Genomic DNA, 25191 nt, shown 5'->3' on the forward strand with positions numbered 1-25191 from the left:
GACGCTGGAATTAAAGGGAGGAAATAACGGTTTCTACTCGTCACTCTTCTCCTGGCCTGTGACTGACACAGGGGGACTGACGCTGCGAGGGAGGAAAAAAAAAAGAGAAACGAAATGAAGACATAAAATTGGACTATAAGTCTCGGATTAACCTGATACCGAAAGGACAAAACCAACATTTTTTTTTTTTCTCATACGGGTTTAAAAGGCTGAACTCTTTATCGTGTCAGTTGGCTAGTGGGCTAATTTTGTAGCTAGCCGGCTAACAGCTGCCTCGACCGACGGCCGGAAGGTAGATGCTGGAAGGAGGAGTTAGCATTTAGCAGCCCTCTTTAGATCCCATTGACCAAACACAGCTTCAGCCTACATTTAGATTAGATTTAAACCCAACAGCTGGAGCTCGTTACGGCTTTAATTAACAGCTTTTTACGTGGATTCTTCTGTCGGCTTCATAGCTAATGTTGACAAACACCCGCCGCTGAGGTTATTTACTCATTCAGAGGTGGATGGTTGCTATGTTTTAGGTGGTTTAACACTGAAAGTTTGCTGAAATTGGATGTGCTGAGTCTGACACCCAGCAGCGAACCTGCCATGACAGAAAAACACATTGTGAGTCAAATGCCACCATTGTTAACTTAATACCCACTGAACGTGTCTTCTGTTTTAAGGTGACATTGTAGATTTGTTGGTTTATACTACTTGTTTATATCAAAACCACTGAAATTTATGTTTTATTTGGGATATTCTATCGTTTTGATGGCGTAAAGGGATTTCTGATATTCACTAGAAATGCAAAGTCCCAAATAACATCATGGCAGTGAAGCTAAAAAGCTGTTTCCTAACCACTGCAGTCAGATAAGTTTCTGGGCGGTGTTCATGGAGCCAACAGTTGTATCTGGCCCTCTGGGGCACACTCAGTGGGAGCCAGAGCAGCCATTTCCTCTGGGATTTCAAACAGGGAATTCAGACAGTGGAGGTTTGCTTAGTCCGAGCGAGACTGGTCAGGTGGGTTTGGACTTCAGGAAAGGAGCTCAGGATGAAACTCTCCAGAAATGTGTGGAAAATCCTGCTGCACTGGAAGACCTCTTCCAAGTCTCTGCCTTTTCTTGTGAGGATTTAAAGTTTGAAGGACAGCCTAGCATTTCCCAAACTAACTCCTACTTGCAAGGTTTGACTTTCAAAGAAAATTTTGAAGGACTGGATGAAATTACTGACAGTACTTTGTCATGGCTCTTCTCTCCAGCTTTGGCTGATGTAATAGAGAAAAGCTCTGCTAGTAAAGAATTGACTTTAGAATCAGAGTCCCCTGCTGAGAACTCTGATGCGCCCAATGATCAGGGTGACCTAATAAGCCTCAGTGCATCAACCTCTCCTCTAAATATCTCAAGGAGGAATTCTGAATCTAATGAAGGAGATCAATTTCTGCTCGTTGATCTTTCGGATGTACTTTCCGGTCTCTCTCAGGATTCCTCAAATGAGCTAAACCCCCAGGTTGTTGCACACGAGCTGCCTGAAGTGGAGCAGGCAGATCTCCCTCCCTCACAGAGCAGGAAGACTTTATCACCTGAAACCAGAGACAAAGGTTTATTCCCTGATCAAGTGACTGATCTGCCTATAACCTGCAGTGCTGCTGAGCGAGGTTTATCTGAGAACTGCCATGCGCCTGATCACATCAGCAAACCTTCGGAGGGTTTTGGAGGACCTGTGCCTTTGTTGGATTTAGAGGTGCCAGATTTTGACGGCAGCCTGTGCCCTGCCACCCCTTCCTCTGTTGTCTCACCTGATTTACCAAATGTATTGACTGGCGTTTCAGCAGAAGCTCCTGTTTTTGGACCTAGTCCGTCAGAAGAGCAAACTCAAAATGAGTCGCTTGCTTTGGGTTTGTTGGATGGACCCTCTTTCCTGACACTGCCTGTGGATGAAGATTCCTGCGTTCCCAATGATCTCGCCAGTGAGAGTCAATCTGTGGAAAACGTTTCTCTGGATTTGATGGAAAACCAAAATTTCTTTGATGCTAAAACTCAGTCAGAAAAGAAGGAAATGGCTTTGGATCTGTGCTTGACTGGAGAAGAGGTTCAAGAAGACTTATGCAACTTCCAACAGCAGGAGGCTGTGAAGGGAGACACCATTCTCAGTACAACAGCAGAGGAGAGGCTGGTGGACACAAACCCGCCTGAGCTTTCAGAGCCGAATCAGGTGGCGTCTTTTAAACCGCCAGTTCAGGACATAAACAGTTCTTCTCCAGAGGCTGGGTGGATGAGCAAACAGACTGTGGAGAAGATCCCTCCCTCTGAGATGGTGAGAGATGACTCACTACCAGTGGTCCCAGCTGTTAATACGAGACAAGAAGACGCTTCTCCGCTGAAAGCTGTGTTCGACGCCTTAGACCAAGATGGAGACGGCTTTGTTCGTATTGAGGAGTTTATGGAGTTTGCGGCCGCCTATGGGGCGGATCAGGTGAGAGAGCTTTGTGTTTGTGCTGATTTCTTTTCAGGGCCTCGTCTGAGCCTTGCATGTAGAGTGGAGCGCCATGTAAGATGATCCACAGCTCCATTTATTATTGATTTCTCAGTGAGTCTAAAGGCTCTACTGCTAGAAGTCTGTTTTATTCAGTCTCTTAAAATTCATCAGTGGCTTTCTGCAGTTTAGGTTTTATTGGACCAAATATCTACATCATTACATGTAATATTTAAAATCTTTTATTGTGTTTTTTTTGTTTTGTTTTTATTTGGACTGATAATACTGCTGCATATTTGGGAAATCGGTTATTATTAGCAGGGCATTTTTTTTTTTTTAAAGTTACAATCTGGGTTGAAGTTCAGATAAATCTGCCAGGTATATTGTTAGTCATGAATAGAGTCAGGCCTAACACTTCTTAATATGTCTCCTCACAAAGACTCATCTTTTCCTTTCATTCCGTGCTCTGGAATAATCTCTTACGGTGTGACAAGGATTAATCTTCCCATTTACTGCCCTCGGCCATTTCTTCTTTTTTTATCAGACTAAATTTATTTTTATTACTCCAAATCTGTAAAATACCTGCTTATTTTAGGCTGGCTTCAAATCAAAACTAGCAGGTCACATGATTTTCAGTTTCATTTCCCTTGTTATTGTGGCTGAATTTACAGTAATCTGGAGGATATTGCAGATTTTGGAAAGGCAATGAGAAAATGTATGTAATCTAAAACAAAGCTTCATGTAAGGATTTAAGTTTTGTTTTTTATATCTTTGATGCTTTGAAAATCTTTGACCCACCTGATTTTGTTTTGTTGTTGTTGTTTTTTTTTGTAAGCAACTCTCATTTAATTCTCTCTTTGAGAATCATAATTCTGCTAGATAGAACATCATTCCTAACAAAACAAAAAAGTTTGAGCCTTTCTGCCTTATTAGTTGATATTTATATTCTGGATAAAATCACACAGATTTTTGAAGGGTTATTGTAAAACAGATTGTTAATATGACATCTGAAACTAATAATGATTAGCACGGTTAGGACAGAGAAAATGGCCGCCCCCTTGTTTATACCTACAACCTCAGATTAATTAAAGCCTGCATTTTATGCTACAGAAGATGGTAGGAAATATAACTTCTTCGCTATTTTCTGCTCTGCCTTTTTATTTTTTGAAAGGGATTTTTCTCTCCTGCAGCCAGAATAAACGAAAGGCATAAAATAATTACATTTTGTTGTTTCCCCTGAGTTTTAACACATTCGAGGAAAGTCTTAACTGTGTTTCCCTGACTCGGTAACAGCGTTTTTATTTAGTTGTCAGTGTAACATGATGTGACTCATGTTGGTGTATTGGCTAATCTAAAATAAAAAAAAAAACAACTAGCCAGCTAACAATCAGACTTTTAAGCTAAAACTCAGTGAGATGAATTGGATTCCTAATCCTCAACTAGTTATTTAACACAGTTTGGTCACCCACTAAAGTTTTTTAATCCCCTCTCCTGGTTGAAAGCACCGAGGGGGGGCTAATTTGGCCCCACTTTAGCCATACTTCTCAGTAGTGTCAACCAGCATCTCTGGACAGCAAAGCTTTTACCGTCATAGTTTAATGTAAATGGAGGGGGGAAAGTATGGATTTACGTTTCCTCTGTATGGGTGTCGTCCTGCTTTAGTTCCAAATGCTTTCATTTTTTTGTTCCCCCCATCTAAATGTCAGACCTTAGTCTGTTAAAGAGATTGACCATTTGTTCTACCTATAGTTAATGTGTTGTTTACAACATAAATTTTAGGCATGTTAGTGTTTTCTCTGTTTATTTTTTACATTTAAAGGCCAACAAGTTTTGTTCAGAATTTCTGGAATCTGCCTGACATCTTTGGCACTCCTCATCCAGACATGCAGATCACAGCAGAGTCCGCTCTGGTCCAAAAAAAGGTTGGCACTTTGCACGGAGATTGCATCTTTGCTTTCACATCTATTCCAGCTGATGGAAGAGTAGGGAGGCATTTGCTGCTACAGCACTCTTCATATTTGACTAGGCTTTGCCCTCATATGTCCTTGTAGTGCATTAATCTGATAACAACAGTTTTGAATAACATCAGTACCGAAGCATGTCCTAAGCATGTCCTATCTACAAAATTATGCTTTGGGCAGTGGAGGTAGCAGAAACACGTTAGCTAGTGATTCCGGAAAATCATAGCGAACTGTAATGAACACTTGGATGCTGATCAAAGCAAGCCCTTGGTGGTGAAAGAACTTTCAAATATAATTTACACTTTAGTAGATTTTTTTTTTTTTTCTTGTTAGGTGGAAATGCTATCTTAAATCTTTTTGCGAATTTCCCTGTAACCTGTCAGGCTGCAGGAAATTATTCATCCAGTATTTGCATGAATTTGAGATGGTTCTGTTTGGATAAATATGCAAATGTTTCCTTTGGAATTAAGCTCAGGATGTGTTTGGGAATTATGGAAGCTATATTTATGCTTCACATACTCTATTTTTAATATTTCGTTCGAATATGATTGTCATGTAACCTCCTGGTGCATTTGAAATATTGTTTGTCTGCTGTTGTGCTTTTCCAAAGCACCCATGATGTCCAACATGTGTTAATTTATTGCTCTACTATGAATTACTCAACAGAATCTTAACCAGAATAGTCAACAGAACACATCTGTATTTTCTGTTCATTTTGTAAGAGTGAAACAACCCTAATTATTGTAGTTTGGTGATGCTGGGGGGTAGATCAATCTTTTGACCTCATCTTTTGTAGATGACCCTCATATGAAAGTTAGCCCCCCTCTGCAGCGGGAAAATATCCTGCAGCTTGCATCTCGTTAGTGCATTTATCTGCTGGTAAAGCCTTTCCAGCCACCAGTCTCACCAGTTTGACCCCAGCCATTCACAAAAGCTAGTGAACTGCATTGTGGCAGAGTCTCCCCTTTGATTAGTCTCTGCCGCCCCAACTACGGCCAGCATGCCCCCCCCCCCCCTCACCCGCTGCACCTCTAATCCACAGTGGAATGTCCCATAGTCACTAACATCTTCTGTGGTTTATTTTGAGTTCTTTTCCCTCAGTGGTAACATTTTTTTTCTGCCTTTTGTTCCAACATTGCAGTCATTTTCTCCAGCCTTTGATTATAGTTATCAGATTTTCATGTCGGAGCTAACTAGAAATCCCCTCTCTGGAAGCCTCTTGCTTCAGGTTATTCCTCTCGGTGAGGTTTTGCACAGCAGCGGTCTGTGTGGAGGCATTCAGGCGTGCCCCGGCACCGATTAGACACAAATAGAGGAAACAGAAAAACCACAATGCTTTTGCTGCTCCTCTAACCAATAGACCCGCCTGCTGTATTTGAGTTAAGTTCTCATCCGTCTAAAACAAAAAGCCTATTTTACTTTTGAACATATGATTCTGTTTTAGGCCATTCTCACCATATACCCTTAACAAAAAAACAAAAAACATTTAAAACAAAATGTGTGTTTATAACTTTCTTTTATTTACAATAGTCATCTTTCTGCTTGCAAAAGCAGTAAACAAAATAATTTTGTTACAGTGGTAAAATATTTAAAAATGGTAACCAGAGATGTAGAATAATTTGCTGTTAAATTATCTTATTGTGCAGTTCTGATAGTCAGGCTGCCTGCTCCTGTGTTTGGCCCTCTGAAAATTAGGCGAGTTATGAGCTATGCTGCTCTTAACTTTAGAACTGAGTTGCTTTCTTTAGATCGTGGTCTTAAACAGGGGGTCCGGGACCCCTTGGGGGTCCGTGGAGGTACTGCTTGGAGGTCACAAAAGTTTTGTTTGATTAGAACTTTTTTTTTTTTTTTCATATATTCCCCCCTGCGATTTTTTTCCACTAATTGAAATGTCTTTAAATACACATTAACATGAATTGGACACTGTAGTAAACAAATAAATGGAGGCAGAAGATGTTTTTCAGTCATCAATGCACACATTCAGCGACACACAAACTCTTTCAAGCTGGGCACCGTTTCATTCACAACACCTGTCCCATCAACCAGGAATCAGAATCATATAAACTTTAATAATCCCAGGGAAAAATTACTTTCGTTACATTACTCCATATGTAATAGTTACTATAAAACCATTTTGATATACCGGTAACACAATTTCATGAAAAATATATATAATAAAGGGGTCCCCGCTTCATCTCGCCATCAGTTTGGGGGTCCTTGGCCAGGAAAAAGTTGAAGACCTCTGCTTTAGATGATGTAAAGCATGTTTTCTGGGGATCATTTTCTGTCATCCCTCCTTCAACTGCAGGAATCAAGGCTTGATTTGGGGGGGCGATAAAGAATTGACCCCCTCTGTTGTGACGCAGTGCTTTCTGGATGGACCCTGAACTGTAGCCAAAGTTTTGTGCTGTTGAGCTGCTAAACATTTACTAGTGGAATACTCCTCTCAGTTTACTTCAAATAAATGACAAACTTTTATTTATCTATAATAAAAAATAACTTAATATTCAGGTTTGTTTAAAATAATACCCCTTTGTAAAAATGTTAGATTTCTGAAATTGCAGACTTTTTGTAGCGTCAGAGTAGAGAATTGATCTGAAGCCATTGTAATTTTAAGAGATCTAAACAAATAATTTAACAGAACATTTTGGTTTATAGTCCTAAACATTTGCAGCCTTTTTTAGAATTGTTCACATTAATCATTGCTTCAGTGTTAAACAAACCAAACCCTGAAGCAACTTCAGCTTTGTTGGCTTTGATAGGTAAGTAAACATTGGTGTCTACTTTGGTGACATTTATTTAGGGTTTGTTTCATTTCGACCTTTGCTTCAGCGTTTAGTGACTTTAAAGTGAAGCGAATGTCATACAATATACCTGGTGGTTATGGGTTTTATTGCAGGATTTATTTTATTTTTTGTAATTCTTTGTTGTTTTTTTCCCCCCAATACTGGACATCCTCTCCTCTCTGCCACACACAGTCAGTAGTTAAGAGAGAAGTTCAATTGAAATATGTTTACACAAGTTTGAAGTGGAAATCTGTGGCTTTTTAAACCCTAACCACTATGAAACGGTTTATGCTGCTTTTTTCTGGTGTCTCTATTTTTAATTCAATTCTTTATTCAGCTGTAGTAGTAGGCGTACATCTGCGCCCCCAGAGTGTTAGACAATGTCAGGGACCATCTTTGTTAACAGTCTGGTGTTGGATCAATGGTGGAAAAAATTATAGTCCTAGCTTACGGGAACGTTTTTTAAAGCTGTAGTGAATTAAATCAGAAATAGAAACAAATTTATGAATGAAATTTTTTTTGAGAAGTAGGGCCTTCCAGAAATCACTCCAGACTTATTAAGTAATCATTTTGACTTAAAAACTAGATTAAAAAAATAATTTCTTGTTTAGTAGAGGTTAAAGGGATGAAATGAAGGGGAAACGAATGTAGTCAGTGACTGAGCTCTATAGTGTTACAATAAAAGAACATGAAGTCTGATTTCCAGTTGTATATTTGACCCAGGTCTGCCCTCCTTGTGTCCGTGTTATTTGGGTTGCCTTTAGGTATCTGGGGCTGGCATCTCCTCTCTATCGATCCTGGACCCTGTAGGGCAAGTCTGGGGCTGCACACACCTCCTGTTAATCATATTTTCCTTCTGGAGAAGCTTTGTAAATCCTTTATACATGAGCATGCCCATGCATACACACCACTGAGTTTGGTCCTGTGGATACACACTTATACTAAATGCTAAGCTCTAGTTACATATTTAGGCCACCCTGAATAATAATGTGTAATCATCATAGGTTTGGCTGTCCACACATGAATATCTAAGGGAAACCTGCTGCTCTGGAAGCTTTTTTTAATGTTTTTTTTGGTTGTCTTCATTTTGCTGTTATCTTCTGTTTTCTTTCCCTCTCAGCTCATACAGGTGTGGAAGCAGACTTCTAGGAAGTACTTCTGTGTTGTCTGTTTTTCTGTCTCTCTCTCCACTAAGCTCCTATCCGCTCTTTCTTTCTCAACTCTTTATCTCTCCCTGTCTGTTGTGCTCGATTTTACTCCCTAAATCATTTTCAATAAAGTTTCATATATGCCTACCAAGCTGAACCTGGTAACGGTCATAAATGATCTGCTTGTAAAAAGCAAATTTGTTGGGCTTTCATATATCTCTGGGACATCTATTCCCGCAGCTATATTGGCAAAACGGGACACAAAAAAGTTTGTATTTACCTCAAGGTTTTAAATTCAAATGCAGGAGAAATGCCCAGCTGTGTTGTAGTGGGACCTGATGCTGCTGTATTCTCTTAATAACTTGGATGTAGGCCATGGTCGGTTTCTACAGTGTAATTGCTTAACACTGTTCCGTTTAGCTTCCTGGAGGCTTTTGCATTAAAGAGAACTGACCTAGTATCTATAGAAAAAGAGCTAGTCTAACTGTATGCTAATTATACCGGATTGTTTTGATAAAGAAAAAACAACTAAACTGTCACCAGGGTGTCATGTTCTCACCTCACAGCAGAGGTGTTTCTGAACAGGAACATGTTGACTCATCCCTGCAAGGTGGAAAACTAAGTGCTAAATGCAGACGGTTATTGCTGACCTCAGTCATACATTGCTTTGGTTTGTTTTAGCCCTTAAGAAACTCATGACAATGTCTTCAGGCTACAATTAGTGTATAAAAACAATCTGTAGCCAGGTATATACACTAGAAGTGTTTGACAGACATGATATAAACTGAACCTAAAGCAGTTTACTTCAGCAGATTTGTCACTTGATTCCAGCTGGAGCCTAAAACCACCAAACGCAGATCAAAAGCTTTGCTTGTTAATTTATTAGGATTTTAAGCCCTTTGCCCTCTTTGAGTCAGAGCTCAGCGTTGCTAAGGCGATCAGCTTGTTTTTATTTGTAACTGATATAAGGAACCTAGAAGAGGAGAGGCATATGTTTGGTTCAGGTTTGTTAGGGAGCTATATCTTAATCTAATGGTTTTAAATATTTTTTCCCCCTTTTTTTCATGAATATACTTTAATCCCTCAAAGGTTGTTAGAAATGACTTCCCAGGTGGCGTCTTTGGAGGATTAATTCCCATATCCATGTAGAAAATAACTGTAGGGATCGGTTGCCTGGATACTGGTGGAAGGAAGATGCAGTATGTAGGTGCTCTTATGTAACCCATTTTTTGCAGCCTCTGCTTCTTCAGTGCTCAGTTTATGGCAGGAATTGGAAGTCGGGCAGCTGTGTGTGAATGGTTCTTTTCTTTGGTTAATTCCACTTCTGGAGACTTCTTCCTAGCAGCTTGTTTTTATGCAACTGTTGAAATTTCAAATGTGTTTATCATCCATTTTCTTGCCCCAATGTAACTGGTTTAAAGCCCTTGCCCTTTGAACAGTGTAAACATATTTTTACGATGTCACCATTACACCCAATTCAGTAGAATCAGCAAATTCTGATCTTCTCGAGGCTGACAGCCTTTTATTGGTGACTTTCTGCTCTGTAATCAGAATATATTGCTATCTAAGTGAAATGATGTAGAGTTTGAACATTTTATATCTTACAGCCTGATCTTATGGAAAGATGTTTTTTTTACAGTGTGATCTTTGCTGATGACTTACCTGTATTTGTATTATTTCCTGAAAAAATGCTTAGATAATTTACATAATCTGAAAATGATGTAATTTTTTTTCTACTGCTGCTTTGTTGATGCTATAAATCAATTTTTTTTTCTTTTCAGGTGAAGGATCTAACAAAGTTTTTGGATCCCAGTGGTCTTGGAGTCATCAGTTTTGAAGACTTCCACCGAGGAATCACTGCTATTAGTAATGGAGGTGAGATCAATGGATCCTGTCTCAGTTTCTGATTTACAGTTTGTAGTTTCATTGATGTTCCAGTTTTCTTTACGAAAATGGAGCAGTGTGTTTTGTTTTGTTTTCTTCATCAAAACTGGAAGATTTTTATGACTGCTTTGGGGAAAAAACAATCTCACAGCACTGATGCTTAAAGTGTTTTTGAGTTGTTTGAAATAAAGGAAATTCAGAAGGGCAAAGAGCTTTATAGTAGTTCTTCAGTGATTAATTACGGCTGATATTGCTACCTTAGCTGAATGCCCAGATCTACCCCACTGCCATTAGGCGCTCCTTTCCTCTTTCAAATATGTAGCGATCCAAATTTCCTCTGTCAGACTCTGGTGTTTCTCTACAGCATCACTAGGTGTTTGGCCCACAGCATGATGCCCCTGCTACAGTATGTCTGAATCAACCCATCCTATTGATTTCTAGGATTCCATTCCAAGGCTTTCTGGGTTGAATAGCTCTGGTTACTAAGAGCATGAATAAGTCATGATCTGGAAAGTGTGAGCTGCAGAGACACATGGTCTGATTGGCAGGATTTCAGGGGGGAGTGGCAGAGAAGAGGTTTGGACAGCATGTCCCTTTCTGCTTTAATTATTTACCCTCCTCTCTGCGGCCTGGCTTCTGAGTAAACTGTCTTAAAATCACTGTTGGATCTTACAGCCGTATGTTAACCCGTTTTATGTAAAACGGATCATGCATGAATGTTAGTGGTTTGGCCAGAGTACAAATATGAAACTAGAATAGGGTTTCAGCTTTGGATTGTCCTATGACCACTGTTACTGCATCAGAACAAGCTGCTTCCACTTAGCTGACAAATACTCCTTTCCTTTAACTTGTAGCTGAACAAACACTCACTCAATCTTCTGGATCACTTTACCCCCATCGTTCCCTCCTCCAAAGGCAAAAGAATAGTAAAATGAGCCAAAACCAGTACTTCCAGCCTGAGCTGTTGTTTAAGTATCGACATCATGTACTCCCTCCCCTACTTAATTTTATCCCTGAAAAGCTTTCTTTTAATAAAAACGTTGCTACAGGCCGTGGAAATGCCTTACACCCTGCTGTGACTGTGGAATGTCTGAAATAGTGAAATCTGCGGCCTCTCAGTTTGATGGATGCCAAGAATTTGCAGGTGTTGTTCAGACGACCGGTTCTCTGGTACCGTTTCAGTTTCCCAGCCTGCAGTGCCTTTGTGCCTCGAAAAGCAAAGGGTTGCATAAGACCCAGGGGCAAAAACACCCTCGGGTCTGCGGGCACACTGGAATCACTGTCTGTTTGTGTTCTTTTCTCCCAGCAAGGTGCTATTCAAAGCTCTGTTTACTATATACAGCAGCCGCAGTGGCTGATGGGACTTTCATTGGTGCCGGTCAGGTTACCTCCTCAGTTCCTTTCAGTGTAAGGCCTTTATTGACAAATAAAAAGCTGATGGGGGATTTCTTCTCATCACATTTCTGCAGTTATTGTGCCTCAGATCTTATTGCTGGGCTCTGTGGTTCTCTTGAAATACAAACATAAAAGTTAAAAATGTTTGCTGTCATGCTGCCGACTGTAAATATGTCAAGTAAGACTTTTAGTACCCAACCTATTACAGTGTGTTGTAAAGTGTTCACGGTGGCCTTTTCACATTACAGCCCAAAACTTCAGTGTGTTTATTCTCTATTTAATGCAATGGACCTGCATAAAGGTTTGCATAATAACGTGAAAGGAAATTGTTTTATAAAATTTTTTTTCCCATTAACCTCAATAAGTGTACTCTACATTAACTTGTTTTTTTTTTTTTCTGTGGGTTTTTTTTTTCGTTTTTACAAACCAGCTAATTCTCAGGTGGGAAGGATAGCGTCTTTAATGAAAAATTCACACCCTGTCGACATCGTCAGATTTAGGCTTTGACAGGGTCATTTTAACATCACATTCTACTGTAACCCGTGCTGTACGCTTAGGATTAATGCTTTGCTGAAAGGTGAACCTGCTCTGCAGTTTTTCAAGTGTTTGTCTTTTGCTACCAGGAACTCGGTAGATCCAATAACATTCAGGGTTATAAAGTGGCAAACTGCAAAGCGTGTGACTACTTTAACATGGCAGTAAATTTATTGCTTGAATACTTGAGATCACTAAAGAAAACATTTCAGAAATATTTAGCAATATTTTCATGGTGGAGAGAAAAGCTGTTGACAAAAAAATAAAGATTTAAATTGAATATGATGGCTTATGCTTCCAAAACATGCAGGACATTTTATTATTATTTTTTTTTTTGTTTTTCAACTGGTCCACATGAAAATTTAGCTTTAAGGTTGGATTTATGTTGATAAAGGGTAGAGAAGGGGTCTGGGTTAGGCCGTTAAAAATGAAATGTCAATGTGAATAAAAACGATTCAAAGCAAAGTTCTCACAAAGATGGCAGGGCAAAATGTAGGTGTGTGAATTATGGGCTAAAGATGAAGCATATTTAAAGAGTTTTGAAACATGTTATGTTCTGCTGCCTTTAATGCTTTTTCTATTATGTTTAATAACAAACAGAAAGTAAACAGTCTAGGATTCTGGACTAGAACACTCTCCTGTCTTCATATTACCTGTTTGCACATCAACAACCGGTCCCTATGTTTGCTTAGCCTCTTTTACGGTTTGACTCTGTTGATTCTGCACACATTAAACCTGCTTCCCTCCACTCATATCACCAGGCCCAGAACCACCGCTCTACAGCTACACTCCAGGGGACGGAGCCGTGGGCTGTCCAGAGGAGTACGACGAGGTGAGCCATCTCCAGGTCTTATTTCCCAGAGGTACCTACAGCGTGTGTAGGCCATGGGCTGAACTCCCTGTGCACTCTTGTTTCTGCCTGCTGTAATTCACCGAGCGACTTTCAGGGCTATCATTACCCCTCTGAGGGCTCCGCAGAATGAACATGCGGGTTTTCCCGACACTGAATACCAACTGGAAGTCGAGCCGCTGTGTATTCCTTGAAAAAAGCTGAACTGGCAAGAATGTGCAGCTTCTGAAAGTGTTTTTACAGTTGTGGTTAAAATAGCTGGAATTCCTGCTTCCTCTTGTGTGCAAAAACCTGTATATTTAACCTGGATTATTGCTGGCTTCTTCAGGGATATAAGTTTCTGCTCTCCTGTTCTTAGTGAGTTGTTGTGACCTGTTTTTAGTGGCTTAACTCTCCATGGTGCTGCTGCCCCCTGTCGTCTTCTGTTTGAACTGCAACTCTGTAAATTCTTTTCCAACCTCAGCCTGGAACAGTTAGAAAAAGTTTAAAGATTTCCATTTTCGTTAAAAATGTGCATTGCTGATAATCTGCATTTAATCTTATTTTTCTGTTGAAGTGTATATAGCATATCTTCTGCTGAATACCCCATTATACCTGTTCATTTTTGACATTTCTTGGATAAATGACGATTCATTGTTTCTCACTTTGAGACGCATAACTAGAATTTCTCAGCAAATTATGTAAAATCAGGACCTTTTTTAATTCATAGATTTAGTTAGCATAAATATTTTAAATTTAATGCAATACTCAGAGCAAATAAAAACATTAATGTTTCAAAAATGTACATAATGAACCATTACGAGAATGTTTTTCCGAAATAAAGACTAAAGTGCAGCATGTTATTCGGGTGATCAGCCTGAATAATAATGGTTCTCATTCTGCTGATGTGTTTAGAAAACCCAGGTTGCTTTATTAGTGATGCTCAGCTGGGTTTCAGTCGGGTCAATTCGCTGGCGTTACTATGGTGATCAAAGCATTTGTTGGTACCAAATCCTGGTGGAAAATGAAATATTCTCTATTTTTCATTAAAAGGAAGCATGACGGGTTATAATGCTAATACTGGTAGGCAGGCACTCTGACTGGTTTGATGAAGCCCAGTGGATCAGCAACATTAGAAGTTTCTACACCCACTGACGATTTGAAGAACAACATTTCTAACTACGCCCGATGACACTTGGATGCTGTTCTTCTCCTCTTTTCCATTACTACAGTTGGCCTGGACGTGAGGTGGCTCTTAAAGCTCGGACTGATCATTTTATCTCCATGCTTGAAGAGCTATCCTTCAAAGGTTGAAACTCTCTGCTGTTCATGAAACTTTCACTCGATTCGTTTAAATGCTTGGATACAGCCAACTTATCTAAAAATGATCCACAGACTTCCAGATGATTGTGGATTATAACAGAACGTTTTTGTGGTTAAAATCTTCAGTTTTTATCAGGCGCAACATTCTGTTTTTCTCAGAAGAGCTCAGGGTTTAGATACACGCTTTAATCAGGATCGTTCAAAGCAGGTTGTTTCTGTTTAACTAAAATAAAATTTATTGGAGTGAAACTAAAAATGTGGCACACCCCGTTTATGATGTTGTGCTCCTCTGTAAATGTTCCAGCTGCTCAGGTTGCTATTTACCAGAACACATCAGAGTTTTTAAGAAGCTTCTAAACTTTTGAAGTACAGCCCACACCTGTGTTCGCGGCCTTGCTTTTTTTTTTTTTTTTTTTGGCAGACGAAGGGCTTCGCTGTCAATGGCTGAGCTGTTCTGTTGCTGTTTGCTTTCAAAACAGCCAAGGTGAGTGTGTTCAGAAGCGTAGCGGGAACGCCTCACCGAGCGCGTTCTTTCCTTCCATGTTCACATGTTAAGATGGAGAGGAAAAATAATGTCACTGTGCTTTTGAAAATGCCACTTAGTAAAATAACCAGCATCTGTTATTTGAATAATACACACCACTGTGCTCTGCACTACCTCTCACAGCTTTAAAGCATATTGTTTAGGTGTCATATATATTTTTTGGGTGCACAGCAATGATCAGACTGGTCAGTGGGACGTATGGTCCTCATTCAGAACAAGGCTTAATGATTTATATCAGCGGGGGACCTGGAAGTGTAGCAGCAGGGAAGATTAAACAGCCATCCAGCTGATTGGGCCAGAAGCTGGTAGGAGTTGATATAACGCTGCAGCTGACTTGTGTTAGTCTTTGGACTTTGTTCCAGTCTCCACCCTCTGACCACCCAGTGGAGCTGAACGAGGTGTGACAGGGTTATCTGTTCTTTATTTTTGTTTTATTTTTTTATCGTCTATGCTCAGTCACTCTCTGGGAGGGGAAGGTAAAGAAGCTTTGTTAGGATTTATTTGGTTGGTAAAACTGGACAGAGAATGATTCTGGATATGGTGGACCTCCCTTTGAGCCCCAGTTCTTCTGGTACTTCAAGCAAACTGGTAGGTTTTTGATTCATTCCTGATACTGAAAGATCCGTCTGTAGTTCCTTCCAGTGCTTTTGGCCATCAGTCAGTATTTAGCTTGTGGCATTAGTCGGTTGGTCAGGCGACACCTTGCAGTTGTTGTTTGAACTTTTTGCCTAGAGGTGTTAAGGTTTTGCTCTGAGCTTCCCTCTGAAGAACAACCTGCTGAAGGTTTGTTTGATAATCGTCTTAACCTGTGTCTATATCCCCTGCTGGTGTATGACTTCAGACACCATGATATATTAACTTTTCTTAATCGATCCAAACCGAAAAAGTTTGTCAAAGAAAAGAGGATTTTAACAGCAAAGTTGAAATGAACAACTTTAATAAATTAATCAAAACTAAAGTCTTTGTTTTCCTTCTATAGATAGAGTCAATAACCTGTATAACTCTAACACTCACTAAAATAAAACATGCAAGTTTAAAAGTGTTTGTCAGAGCATCAAACATCAAAAAGGGCAAATGAGGAATTCATATTGGTCCAGAAAATCTGATCTTTTTATAAAATATGTGTAAATAATTTTAAAAACACTATTTAGTAATCCACGTTTCAATGTTTCTGATCATTCTGTTTCTGCAGCAAAATGAGGTAACAGACAGCGCATACCTGGGCTCAGAGAGCACATACAGCGAGTGTGAAACCTTCACCGATGAAGACACGGGGGCTCTTGTTCCTCCTGAGATGCACGAGGAGGTGGAGACGGACAGCGGCATCGAAGCCACGCTGCACGATCCTGAGGATGGTGGCAGCAGGTCTGTATGAAACCACTGTAAATGACTCTATATGTTTTTGGTGTTCTAGATTTTGATCTAGTTTTGCTTGTTGATAGCGGCTGAAGCTTGCGGTAGAATCCCTGCTGGCCGCATGAGATGCAAACGTTCTGTCTTGTAATCTCCAGCTGAAGGCTTGCTCTGCAGCTTCTCCGCTCTGACCTTTTACACCAGATAACACGACTTATGACTGCAGGCCCGATCCAGGATCACTTTAGTTCTATTTGGGTCACTGGACAGATAAAACCAAGGCAGGAGACTGCCAACAATATATTGACTTAATTCCCCTGTGTGCTCTGATCTGTAGATGCTTGCATTAATATATTACAGCCTTTTTATTTGGTCACTAGTTTTATAGTCGATCAGAACATATTTTACCAGAACCTCAGAAGTTTTTCAAAACTCTTTACTGAGCTTAGGGTTTTACGCAGAGCTGTTGGAACGCTGCTTAAATGATGTCAATTCAAAATTACATGAGTGCGTTAGTGTATAGTATGTTAGCCTTCGTAGATTGACTGCCTTGCTTTTTTTTTTTTTTTTTTGGTCAGCATATGGGTGAAGGGGCTGATGGAGTTGTTTTGTTCAGCATCAGGAGGAAGTGCGGTGTACCCGCTATCTGCTGACTGTGTGACCTGTCTGTCCGGCCTCCTGACAGATTGCAGTGGTCTGCTCGACAGGGATGTGTTTGGACTTCCCATTCCATGTGTGAGCCTTGAATTCCAGGAAGTGTTGATTTGGCTTTTTTTTTTTTCTTTTTTGTCACACTCTGGCAAAAGCTAATCTTCTTTATTCCTCTCCTATTTACTAATATTTGGACCTGCGAGGTCTGCCACTGCTCCCTGGAATTGAACCATCATACTGCTCTCTTTCCAGCAGCCTGTTTACCAAACGCTTCTCACTAGAAGGTCTGAGCTTTTGTTGTTTCAGCAGCTTTGTCGGTTTCAGTCTTGAATCGGAAGCAGATTTGGTTTTTCTCAGATCTTCATACCTCCTGACGTTTTTCACATTCATTTATGTTACAAACATCAGTAAGTTTTATTAAGATTGAATGCTACGATACAGTGGATTGGATGAAAATGTACTCGCATGTTACGAAGGTCTGATGTTCACAAAGGTTCTGCTGCCAAGTATCGACTCATAGGGACTGAATACATGACAGCCACTTTTGGGGAAATGGGGAAAAATGCTTTTGTTAAAACTTTTCCTCAAACTGATGAACAAACGTGAAGTTCAACCATGGAGCCTTGTTAGATGAACTAACAACATTCAGAGAGGTATTACGAATAGAAGTATATGCACTGAGCTCAGGATTAGCAATCTAACAGGATTAGTCCCTCCTCCCTCCACTGTCCTAACGGTGTGTCCCCACACACACTCGTTTGGCCCCGGGGACAGTCAGCAGGACTGTCTATTGGTTATCACTTAGCTTCAAATCTGATTAAGACAATCGGTGAAGCCTTCGCCGCTACAGCCTCAAATCTTTGTTCTGGACACATCCTTCATGTAGCAGCCTGGTCGTTCAGTCGTCTCCAACAGGACAGTTGATGATTTGCTTCTTATTGCTGTGACCTGTGAGACTTCAGGATTCCACTCTGGCTGTCAGGAGTTTTGACTCCCGTTGCCCCGAGGCTTTCACGCCAGGGCAGCGGAGGGCGTTCAAAGATGCGTTCTCACTCCTCACCGGCCCTCAGCGTGAGGGACCTCAGTGTGGGGCCCGGTGGTAAGACAATGGGTAGAGGGTAAGTGGCAGTGTTGCTGACTGTTACTAATCAAACTAGTTTTAATCTATTAAATTTGTTACACACATTATTGGCAAAGAAAGTGACTCATGTTGAGAAAATAGATTTTTATTTTCAAAATATTTTTTCTGATTTTTTGACATTCATATCCTGCATGGGTTTTAAAATGTCCTCAGAAAATGAAAAACAATGAACTGATTAATTGATCTTTATTGAACCTCTTCTAACTCGTACAGCGGTGATGTTCATTTTAAAGTACACATCAGCTTTTATAAGGAGTCGCTTTTTAGTTTCAATCCACACCAATTTTAAATATCCTCTACTTGTAATGTGTGTATATATATAGCAGTATGGACTCACTGAACTCTACCCCCATAACCACTGACCCTAAACTCAACTAGATCAGATTATTTTACTGTGATCACAAAGGTTGAGATTTACAAAAAAAAAGTGGCAGACTGAAGGAGCCCATTGGATTAGTTTGAATGAACAGATTACCTTAAAAGAAAAGCTATGGGACAGATTGCTGCTGTTCCTGGGAAAGATTATTTCTACTCGTCTGGTTTTTAGTCTTAAACCTGACCATTCCAAAGTTGCTGAACCTAAATAAAGTTTTACCTCTATTAACACTGTGGTCTGCAGAGGTTTTAGCTCCCATGAGTCTGTTCTGAACCTTTCTCTACATCTCCAGGTTTTTTATGTCTCTACCAGGTAGGGCTGGACAATTGATCAAATATTCTATTTATTAAGATACATTTCTTCAGGGTTGGATTCAATTGTTTTGTTTTTTTGCACTCTTTGGGCTTCCGTAGCTCAGTGACTTCCATTCAACGCTTTTGGTTCTTTGATGTGTACTACTAGCTGCGTAATACCACTAGTGGCGAACATTTGGTGCTGTTTTCTAATATTGTTTTTGTTTTAAACATTTTAAACGGTTTTAGTTTCACCTCCCAGAGGAGAAGATTAAAACAAAACGTAGTTTTTGAAAGTAACGTAGGTCATTTGTTATTTTATAAGGAAACTTGAGGGAGAAAAACGTCTATTCATTGGATTTGGTTGAAAACAAATCTTGAGGTTTTTATTTATAAGAATCATCAGCCAGGTTTGTACATCTAGACATGGTACCACACTAAACTGAGATCCATTCCACTAATATTTTCTTTATACAGTTCATGGTTGAAGTGCTACTTTGGTTTCTTGGCAGTAAACCAACAAATAAGATCGACTTGATGTGGAAAGACTTTGGGGTGCAAAAGCTTGACCTTGTTGCTTATTTTGAGTTACTTTGAACACAGGTCTGCATTTTTAAAAACACTCCACTTTCGATCACATTTGTCGTTTAATCTAATTTATACATTGCCTCCTCCCCAGGTTTTCCCTGAACTCGGAGCTCCACAGCCACTCCTTAGTGACGGTCATCAGTGGAGAGGAGGAACACTTTGAGGACTTTGGGGAGAGCAACACGTCAGAGCTTCTGCTGGAAAGCAGTGTGGAAGGCTCCATGGTAGAGGGGGACTCCTCCCTCTCGCAGCCGCCGGAGCAGAGCAATGGCTCGGCTGTCGTTTCTCCCAGGTATGAGGCTGGTTTAGACTGCCGCAATTGCCAGAACAGGATGCCATTTTTAATTTGAAACGCAGAAAAGGTTAGACTTGTGAAGACGTATTTTTCCACCGGGTTGATAAATGACACATTTTTTGTCATCCTCACTGATAAGAGGTGCAACACTCACATTCCCAGCTGCAATGTCCAACCTAGGATGTTTCCTGATGTTCTTCTGAGGAAAAGAATGTTTCTGTTTCAGCAAAAATTCCAATGTCAAATGTAGATAAGATCTTCCCAGAAACAATCCTCCTACTCTTTTCTGCCCAATGCCCAGCAGGACTGAGAGACCTTAGACTTATCCCATCTGGAAATGCTGAGAAAGCAGAAACGTGTTGAAGTTTTTAACTATCCTGTTTTAGATTTTCTGTTATGGTTCCAGTAATAAATTAAGTCACCGTTAGATTGTATATCTGTTATAGTTAGGGACAAACGACAGGGACCAGTTTGGTTTTCTCTGATATAGATTCAGAGACAAATGCACTGAAAAGAAAACATGATTACATTGAAATTTAAATTATGTTTTATTCTAGCTGTTTCCGACCCAATCTTCTCCCCCGCTTTTCTTTTGTTTCTCAAAGCCTTTAAGCCATATTATACATAATTCCCACTTGGGTGATATTTCTCACAACTATCTTGCTGGGAAACTCTAAATGACCAAATGTCTGGTTGTTGTAGCCCCCCCCAATCATACGGGAATAAGCTGGTGTAACGGGATTGTTGCTAATCACACTTTCTTGGAAATTGCCTTGAAATCTTACTCTATGCCTTCTTTGTTCGTCCTGTGGTTTGTTGAAATCCTTGTTGTCATCAGAGCCTCATTGAGTCTTTGAATAAAATTCAGATTTGGATCATTTAGCCTGTTTAGTCCCGAGTCTTACCACCAAACAAGCTTTTTAAAAAGCTAATCTTTTTCTAGATATTGGCAAGTCAAGTTGTCTCAGCATTTAAATAACACTTAGCTGCGTCTTTGTTGGAGAAGAATAAGAATAAATTAATAATAACTAGTCTCTGCCACCACCGTGCTTTACTGTTGGTACAGTCGGATATTTGAAAGCCTCATCTTGAGTTTTTCAAACATGTCGCTGTGACAGGCGGTTAAAATTTATACAGATAAAAAATTATAAAACAGTTATCCTCAAAGAAACTTCATACTAGCTTTGATGTAGACAAAGTAGGCTAGCTGTAGGTCTCTGGAATTTCTCCTGTAGTTGAAATGTCAGGAACCAATCTGCCAAGAAAATGGTCACAGATCCATCCGGAACGATGCTGAAAGTTTAAAATTTTTTAAATTTTGACTCCAACTCAAAGAACATTTAGCCAAATAAAAGTAGGGATGCATTTTTAATTGAAGTCTCTTGGTAAGTTGCTGACTCTGTGGGGATCAGAATTTCCTCAACAAACTCAAACCAAGTTGTTTCTTTAAAAAAGAAACCATTGAATAAAGGAGCAGTCCAAATATGTTTTCAAAAGCCCCCAAAAAAGGTTGATAATTAAATTATTTGGCTAGTTTGTGAGGTAAAAAAAAACGTACCATAAAAACAACCATTCCACAGGCTTCACCCACTCGGTGTGAATGCGTCACCGTTGTGATACACTCATTCTCACTGCTGTGCATGTAGCAGCACTGCTCCCACACACACCCACACACCCACGCTTATTCCAGCTCTGAGGACATGTGCAAACACTGCTGGGTTCCTTCTGTTCTGTCCTACCACCATTTACCAAAACGTTCCCTCCTTGTGGGGATAGACTTTAATGTGTGTGTGTGGGGGGGGGGGGGGGGGGGGGGGTTTGTGGAGAACTCGGATTAGACTATGAATCGATAGATAAAAACACACTTATCACTCCAGTAATCCTCTTACTTTTTATCTCAGGAACGTCTGGTTTCCTTACATTGTCCAGAACACAAACCACAGCCGATCTTCTCTGTTTCATGTCTCCTTTCACTTTAACTGTTTCAGGCTCTCCTGTTTGGGGACCTCCTATCACACCTGAATGCACCCCCACCTCTACTTGTCTGTCACTCACCACAACCTCCTCCTCTTTCCTTCCTCTTTCCAGCGCACCCGCTTCTCTCCCTGACTGCTTTCAGAGCTTCCTCAGGGAGGAGGCGCTGGACTTTTTCTGTAGCCAGTGTCACAAACAAATAAGTCGTCTCGAAGACCTCTCCACTCGCCTCAATTTCCTAGAGATGACTAGGTAACACGCTGTGCACCCCCTGCTGTGATTAGGAGCTGTGTGATTGTCTGTACAGTGCTGATTAGACACAGTATCAAGCATGTCCTCTTGATGTGTGCATGTTGTAAAGAACTAGAGATACGTTTGTTTTGCTGGCATGTACTTGCACACACTTTGCTTTATTGTACAGACCTATCTCCAGTACAGATGGCACTCGTCTTCTCATTTAGGCCTTTTCTTTGCAGCTTTCAGTTTTTACTTTCAGTACATTTTCTGATATGGAGTGGAAGTGGGGTTGTACAAACCCTGTTTAGTTTGTTTCTTGTAATAAAGCAATTTTTTTTCTACCATTCTGTATTTTTCATATTAAATTTGTTCAAAAGGTAGGTTTTTGGGTTTTCTTTTTATTTTTTTGTGAGTTTTTGACTGATTTCTGACTTAAATATGTAACAGAAGCTTCATTGGAGCAGATTTGATGAGCTTGGATTGAAGCCACTCAGAGTTATTTTTTTTTGTTTGTGTTTTGCAGAAACTTAGTTTAGTGTTCCCAAAGACTGTCTTCAAATTCTACTTTCCAAATTCCATTGTTGGAATATAGTTTGTTCCTTTTTTTTTGTTTTTTTTTCTCTCCCTCAATGTTTTTTTTAAATTACCAATTTATATTTTTTCCTTCCTAATTTTCCATTTTCGTTTCCAGATTCTCTTCCTCTAAACTCTGTCTCCTTGCTTCATTTTTCTTTATCCTTTTACTTCCGTCCTTGTTTTGTTTTTTTATGTTTTTGTTTATATATTACTTCTTGATTCTTTCCTTACTCTCTTGTGCCTTCCTTGCTTCCTTCCTCCTTCTGCCCTACAGTCTTCCTTGCTTCATTCCGTTTTGTTTTTTTTGTTGTTGTTTTAAAGTTCTTTGATTTTGTTTCTTAAATATCTGCAGTAAGTGGATCTGGGTCTTTTGGACCCAGTAGTAAAGTCACAGCAGGGATCGTAAAAGTCCTTGAAATGATGGAGTAAAAATATTAAAGCTTTAAATGAATCCTGTTGGTGACATTAATAAACAAGAAGGCTTTTCGTTTTTAATGTTCTTTCCAATTCCTAAAATTATATTTGAAAGTTTGCTGCTTTTATTTTGTTACTGTAAATCCTGTCATGCAAAGCTGCTCCAACAGAAGTGCTTGCTAAAACTTTCTAAACCATGCTGCTGCTATGTTTGTTGGACTGCTGTGTATTTTAAGTTACTGAACCTCTGTCGACGATGGCTTTAGAGGAGTCATCTTTTCCTAACTTTTTTCCTGTTGGTCTGTCTGTCCTAATTTAGTGCCGGCAAGAGGCTTTCCAGCAAGAAGGTGGCGAGGTAAATGAAACGCTTTCATTTCTGTAGAGGAGTATTTGCATCCGTGTTGCCATCTGGAATCTGCAGCTTATCAGGGTTTTGTTAACACTTCAGTGACCTCTGTTTTTCTTTCTTTGCATTCAGGCATCTGCTCCAAAACAGCTCAATGACTCTGGACACCATGAGTGACTTAACGCGGGACATCCTGGAGCTCGCTGATAATGACATCACAGACAAAGTAAACAAGCAGAATGGAGCCCAGTTATGCTTCAGAAGTTTCTCAGATGCACTTTAAGGACATGTTTGTTTATGCAACAAATCACCTTTTAATTCTGGTGACCATAAGCATCCATCTTTTTCAGGTCCTGCTCCTGGAGCGCCGAGTAGCCGAGCTGGAGAAGGAGTCTGAGGCTTCGGGAGAGCAGCATGCTCGGCTGCGTCAGGAGAACCTCCAGCTGGTGCATCGGGCCAACGCCCTGGAAGAGCAGCTGAAGGAGCAGGAGCTCCAAGCTGATGAGGAGCTGCAGCAGGAGACCCGACGTCACAAGGAGTCCTTGAACAAGCTGGAGAGGGAGAAGGGGCTGGAGTTGGAAAACCTCCAGGCCAGGTGAGGAGGCAAGAAGACTAGAAAAAATGTTCAATTTGACTAATTGTTTTGAGTTAATTTAGTTTAAATGGTTTGAAGCATGCTGCTGAATTATAGTTTAACCAGTTTAATGCATTCAGGCTCTTTGCTAATTAGATGTGCTTCTAAAAACAAGGAACATCTGTCTGTTACTCAGGCTCCAACAGCTGGATGATGAGAACAGCGAACTGAGGTCGTGTGTCCCTTGCCTTCGAGCAAACATCGAGAGGTTAGAGGAGGTAAACCATGAGTTTCTTTTCTTTAATTTCTACCATTGCGTATTACTTTTTCTGTATAGTCTGTTTCCGTTTCTCTTTCCCCTGCTACCCTGTTTATTTTTATAATTTTTCTTAATTTTTTAGGAGAAAAGAAAACTCCAGGATGAGGTGGAAACGATGTCTGACAGACTGGATGAGGAGACCGAATCTCGCAGGAAGATGGCTGACAAGCTGAGTCACGAGCGTCATCAAAACCAGAAGGAGAAGGAGAGCACTCAGGAGGTGAGAGGCTTTTCCCTGTGAAAAGAAAAAAACATAAATACACTTTGATGCTAAATAATTATATCTGTTGGATATTAGTGCATTTTAAAGCATCATAAGATTATTTTCTGCTTTCCTTTTGATGTATTTGTACCTCAGCTTATAGAAGACCTGAGGAAGCAGCTTGAGCATCTTCAGCTGTACAAGCTGGAGGCGGAGGCGAAGCGAGGTCGATCCCCCAGCGCCGGGCTGCAGGAGTATCAGACCCGAACCCGTGAAGCAGAGCTGGAACAGGAGATCAAACGACTCAAACAGGTAATAATCACACACACACACCATCTGTTTAAATTATTTTTCTTAATGTTCTACTTTAGTCTGGGTTGTTTTAAAATTTGACTCTAATTTTTAGGACAACCGAACTCTGAAAGAGCAGAATGATGAATTGAACGGGCAAATCATCAACCTGAGCATTCAGGGAGCCAAGAATTTGATGTCTGCCTCCTTCTCAGATTCCCTGGCAGCTGAGATTAACTCTGTGTCTCGAGCAGAGGTAAGTTTACCAAACAAACCTATAATCTCATATCCAGGAGGTCGGTGCTGCTTCTGAAGCTCCTCAGAAATGTAATTGGCACACAGAACAGTAATGAGAAGTTTGGAATCCACTCTTTGCCTGCTTTATGAATAAATTTTCACGGTTGCTAGGCAACAAATCATACGCTGAGTGAGGGGCGGGGGAAAACCAGAGAAGGCTGAACCTTCTTGAATCTATAGCCGACCTCTTCCGGCCTCCTTCTTTTCATGAACCTGGAAGGACCCAGCCTACCTGGACTGGGTCCTTCAAGGACACCGCTAATGACCTCAGCCACTTTCTCCTCATTTTGAAAAGGGAACGTTTTTTCTTCCTCTTATCTTAGATGTCCACATACCAATTTGCAGGAACCTTAATTTCTCAAATGTTGTGGGAAGTCAGAAATCAAACTTCTCATTTATCCAT

The 25191-nt window shown here is 40.3% G+C and overlaps 1 protein-coding gene across 3 annotated transcripts in view; it reads left to right on the plus strand.

Moving 5' to 3' along the window:
• The first annotated feature begins 6 nt into the window (after positions 1-6).
• The window catches only part of rab11fip3 (RAB11 family interacting protein 3 (class II)), a 28837-nt gene continuing 3652 nt past the window's right edge, over positions 7-25191 (plus strand). The window contains exons 1-13 of one of the 3 annotated variants that reach the window (XM_015375117.1): positions 7-2457; positions 10134-10227; positions 12927-12997; positions 16054-16226; positions 19355-19555; positions 21647-21784; positions 23079-23114; positions 23238-23331; positions 23456-23700; positions 23876-23957; positions 24081-24218; positions 24357-24512; positions 24607-24747. In XM_015375117.1, the coding sequence (XP_015230603.1) occupies positions 877-2457; positions 10134-10227; positions 12927-12997; positions 16054-16226; positions 19355-19555; positions 21647-21784; positions 23079-23114; positions 23238-23331; positions 23456-23700; positions 23876-23957; positions 24081-24218; positions 24357-24512; positions 24607-24747 (3150 nt within the window). In that variant the 5' untranslated portion in view covers positions 7-876. Of the gene's footprint in view, positions 2458-10133; positions 10228-12926; positions 12998-15238; positions 15450-16053; positions 16227-19354; positions 19556-21646; positions 21785-23078; positions 23115-23237; positions 23332-23455; positions 23701-23875; positions 23958-24080; positions 24219-24356; positions 24513-24606; positions 24748-25191 lie in introns of those variants that run through there. The other 2 variants (XM_015375118.1, XM_015375119.1) reach the window with 2 other exon arrangements.

This window comes from Cyprinodon variegatus, unplaced genomic scaffold, assembly GCF_000732505.1.
Source record: "Cyprinodon variegatus isolate N-32 unplaced genomic scaffold, C_variegatus-1.0 Scaffold113, whole genome shotgun sequence".
Taxonomy (NCBI): Eukaryota; Metazoa; Chordata; class Actinopteri; order Cyprinodontiformes; family Cyprinodontidae; genus Cyprinodon; species Cyprinodon variegatus.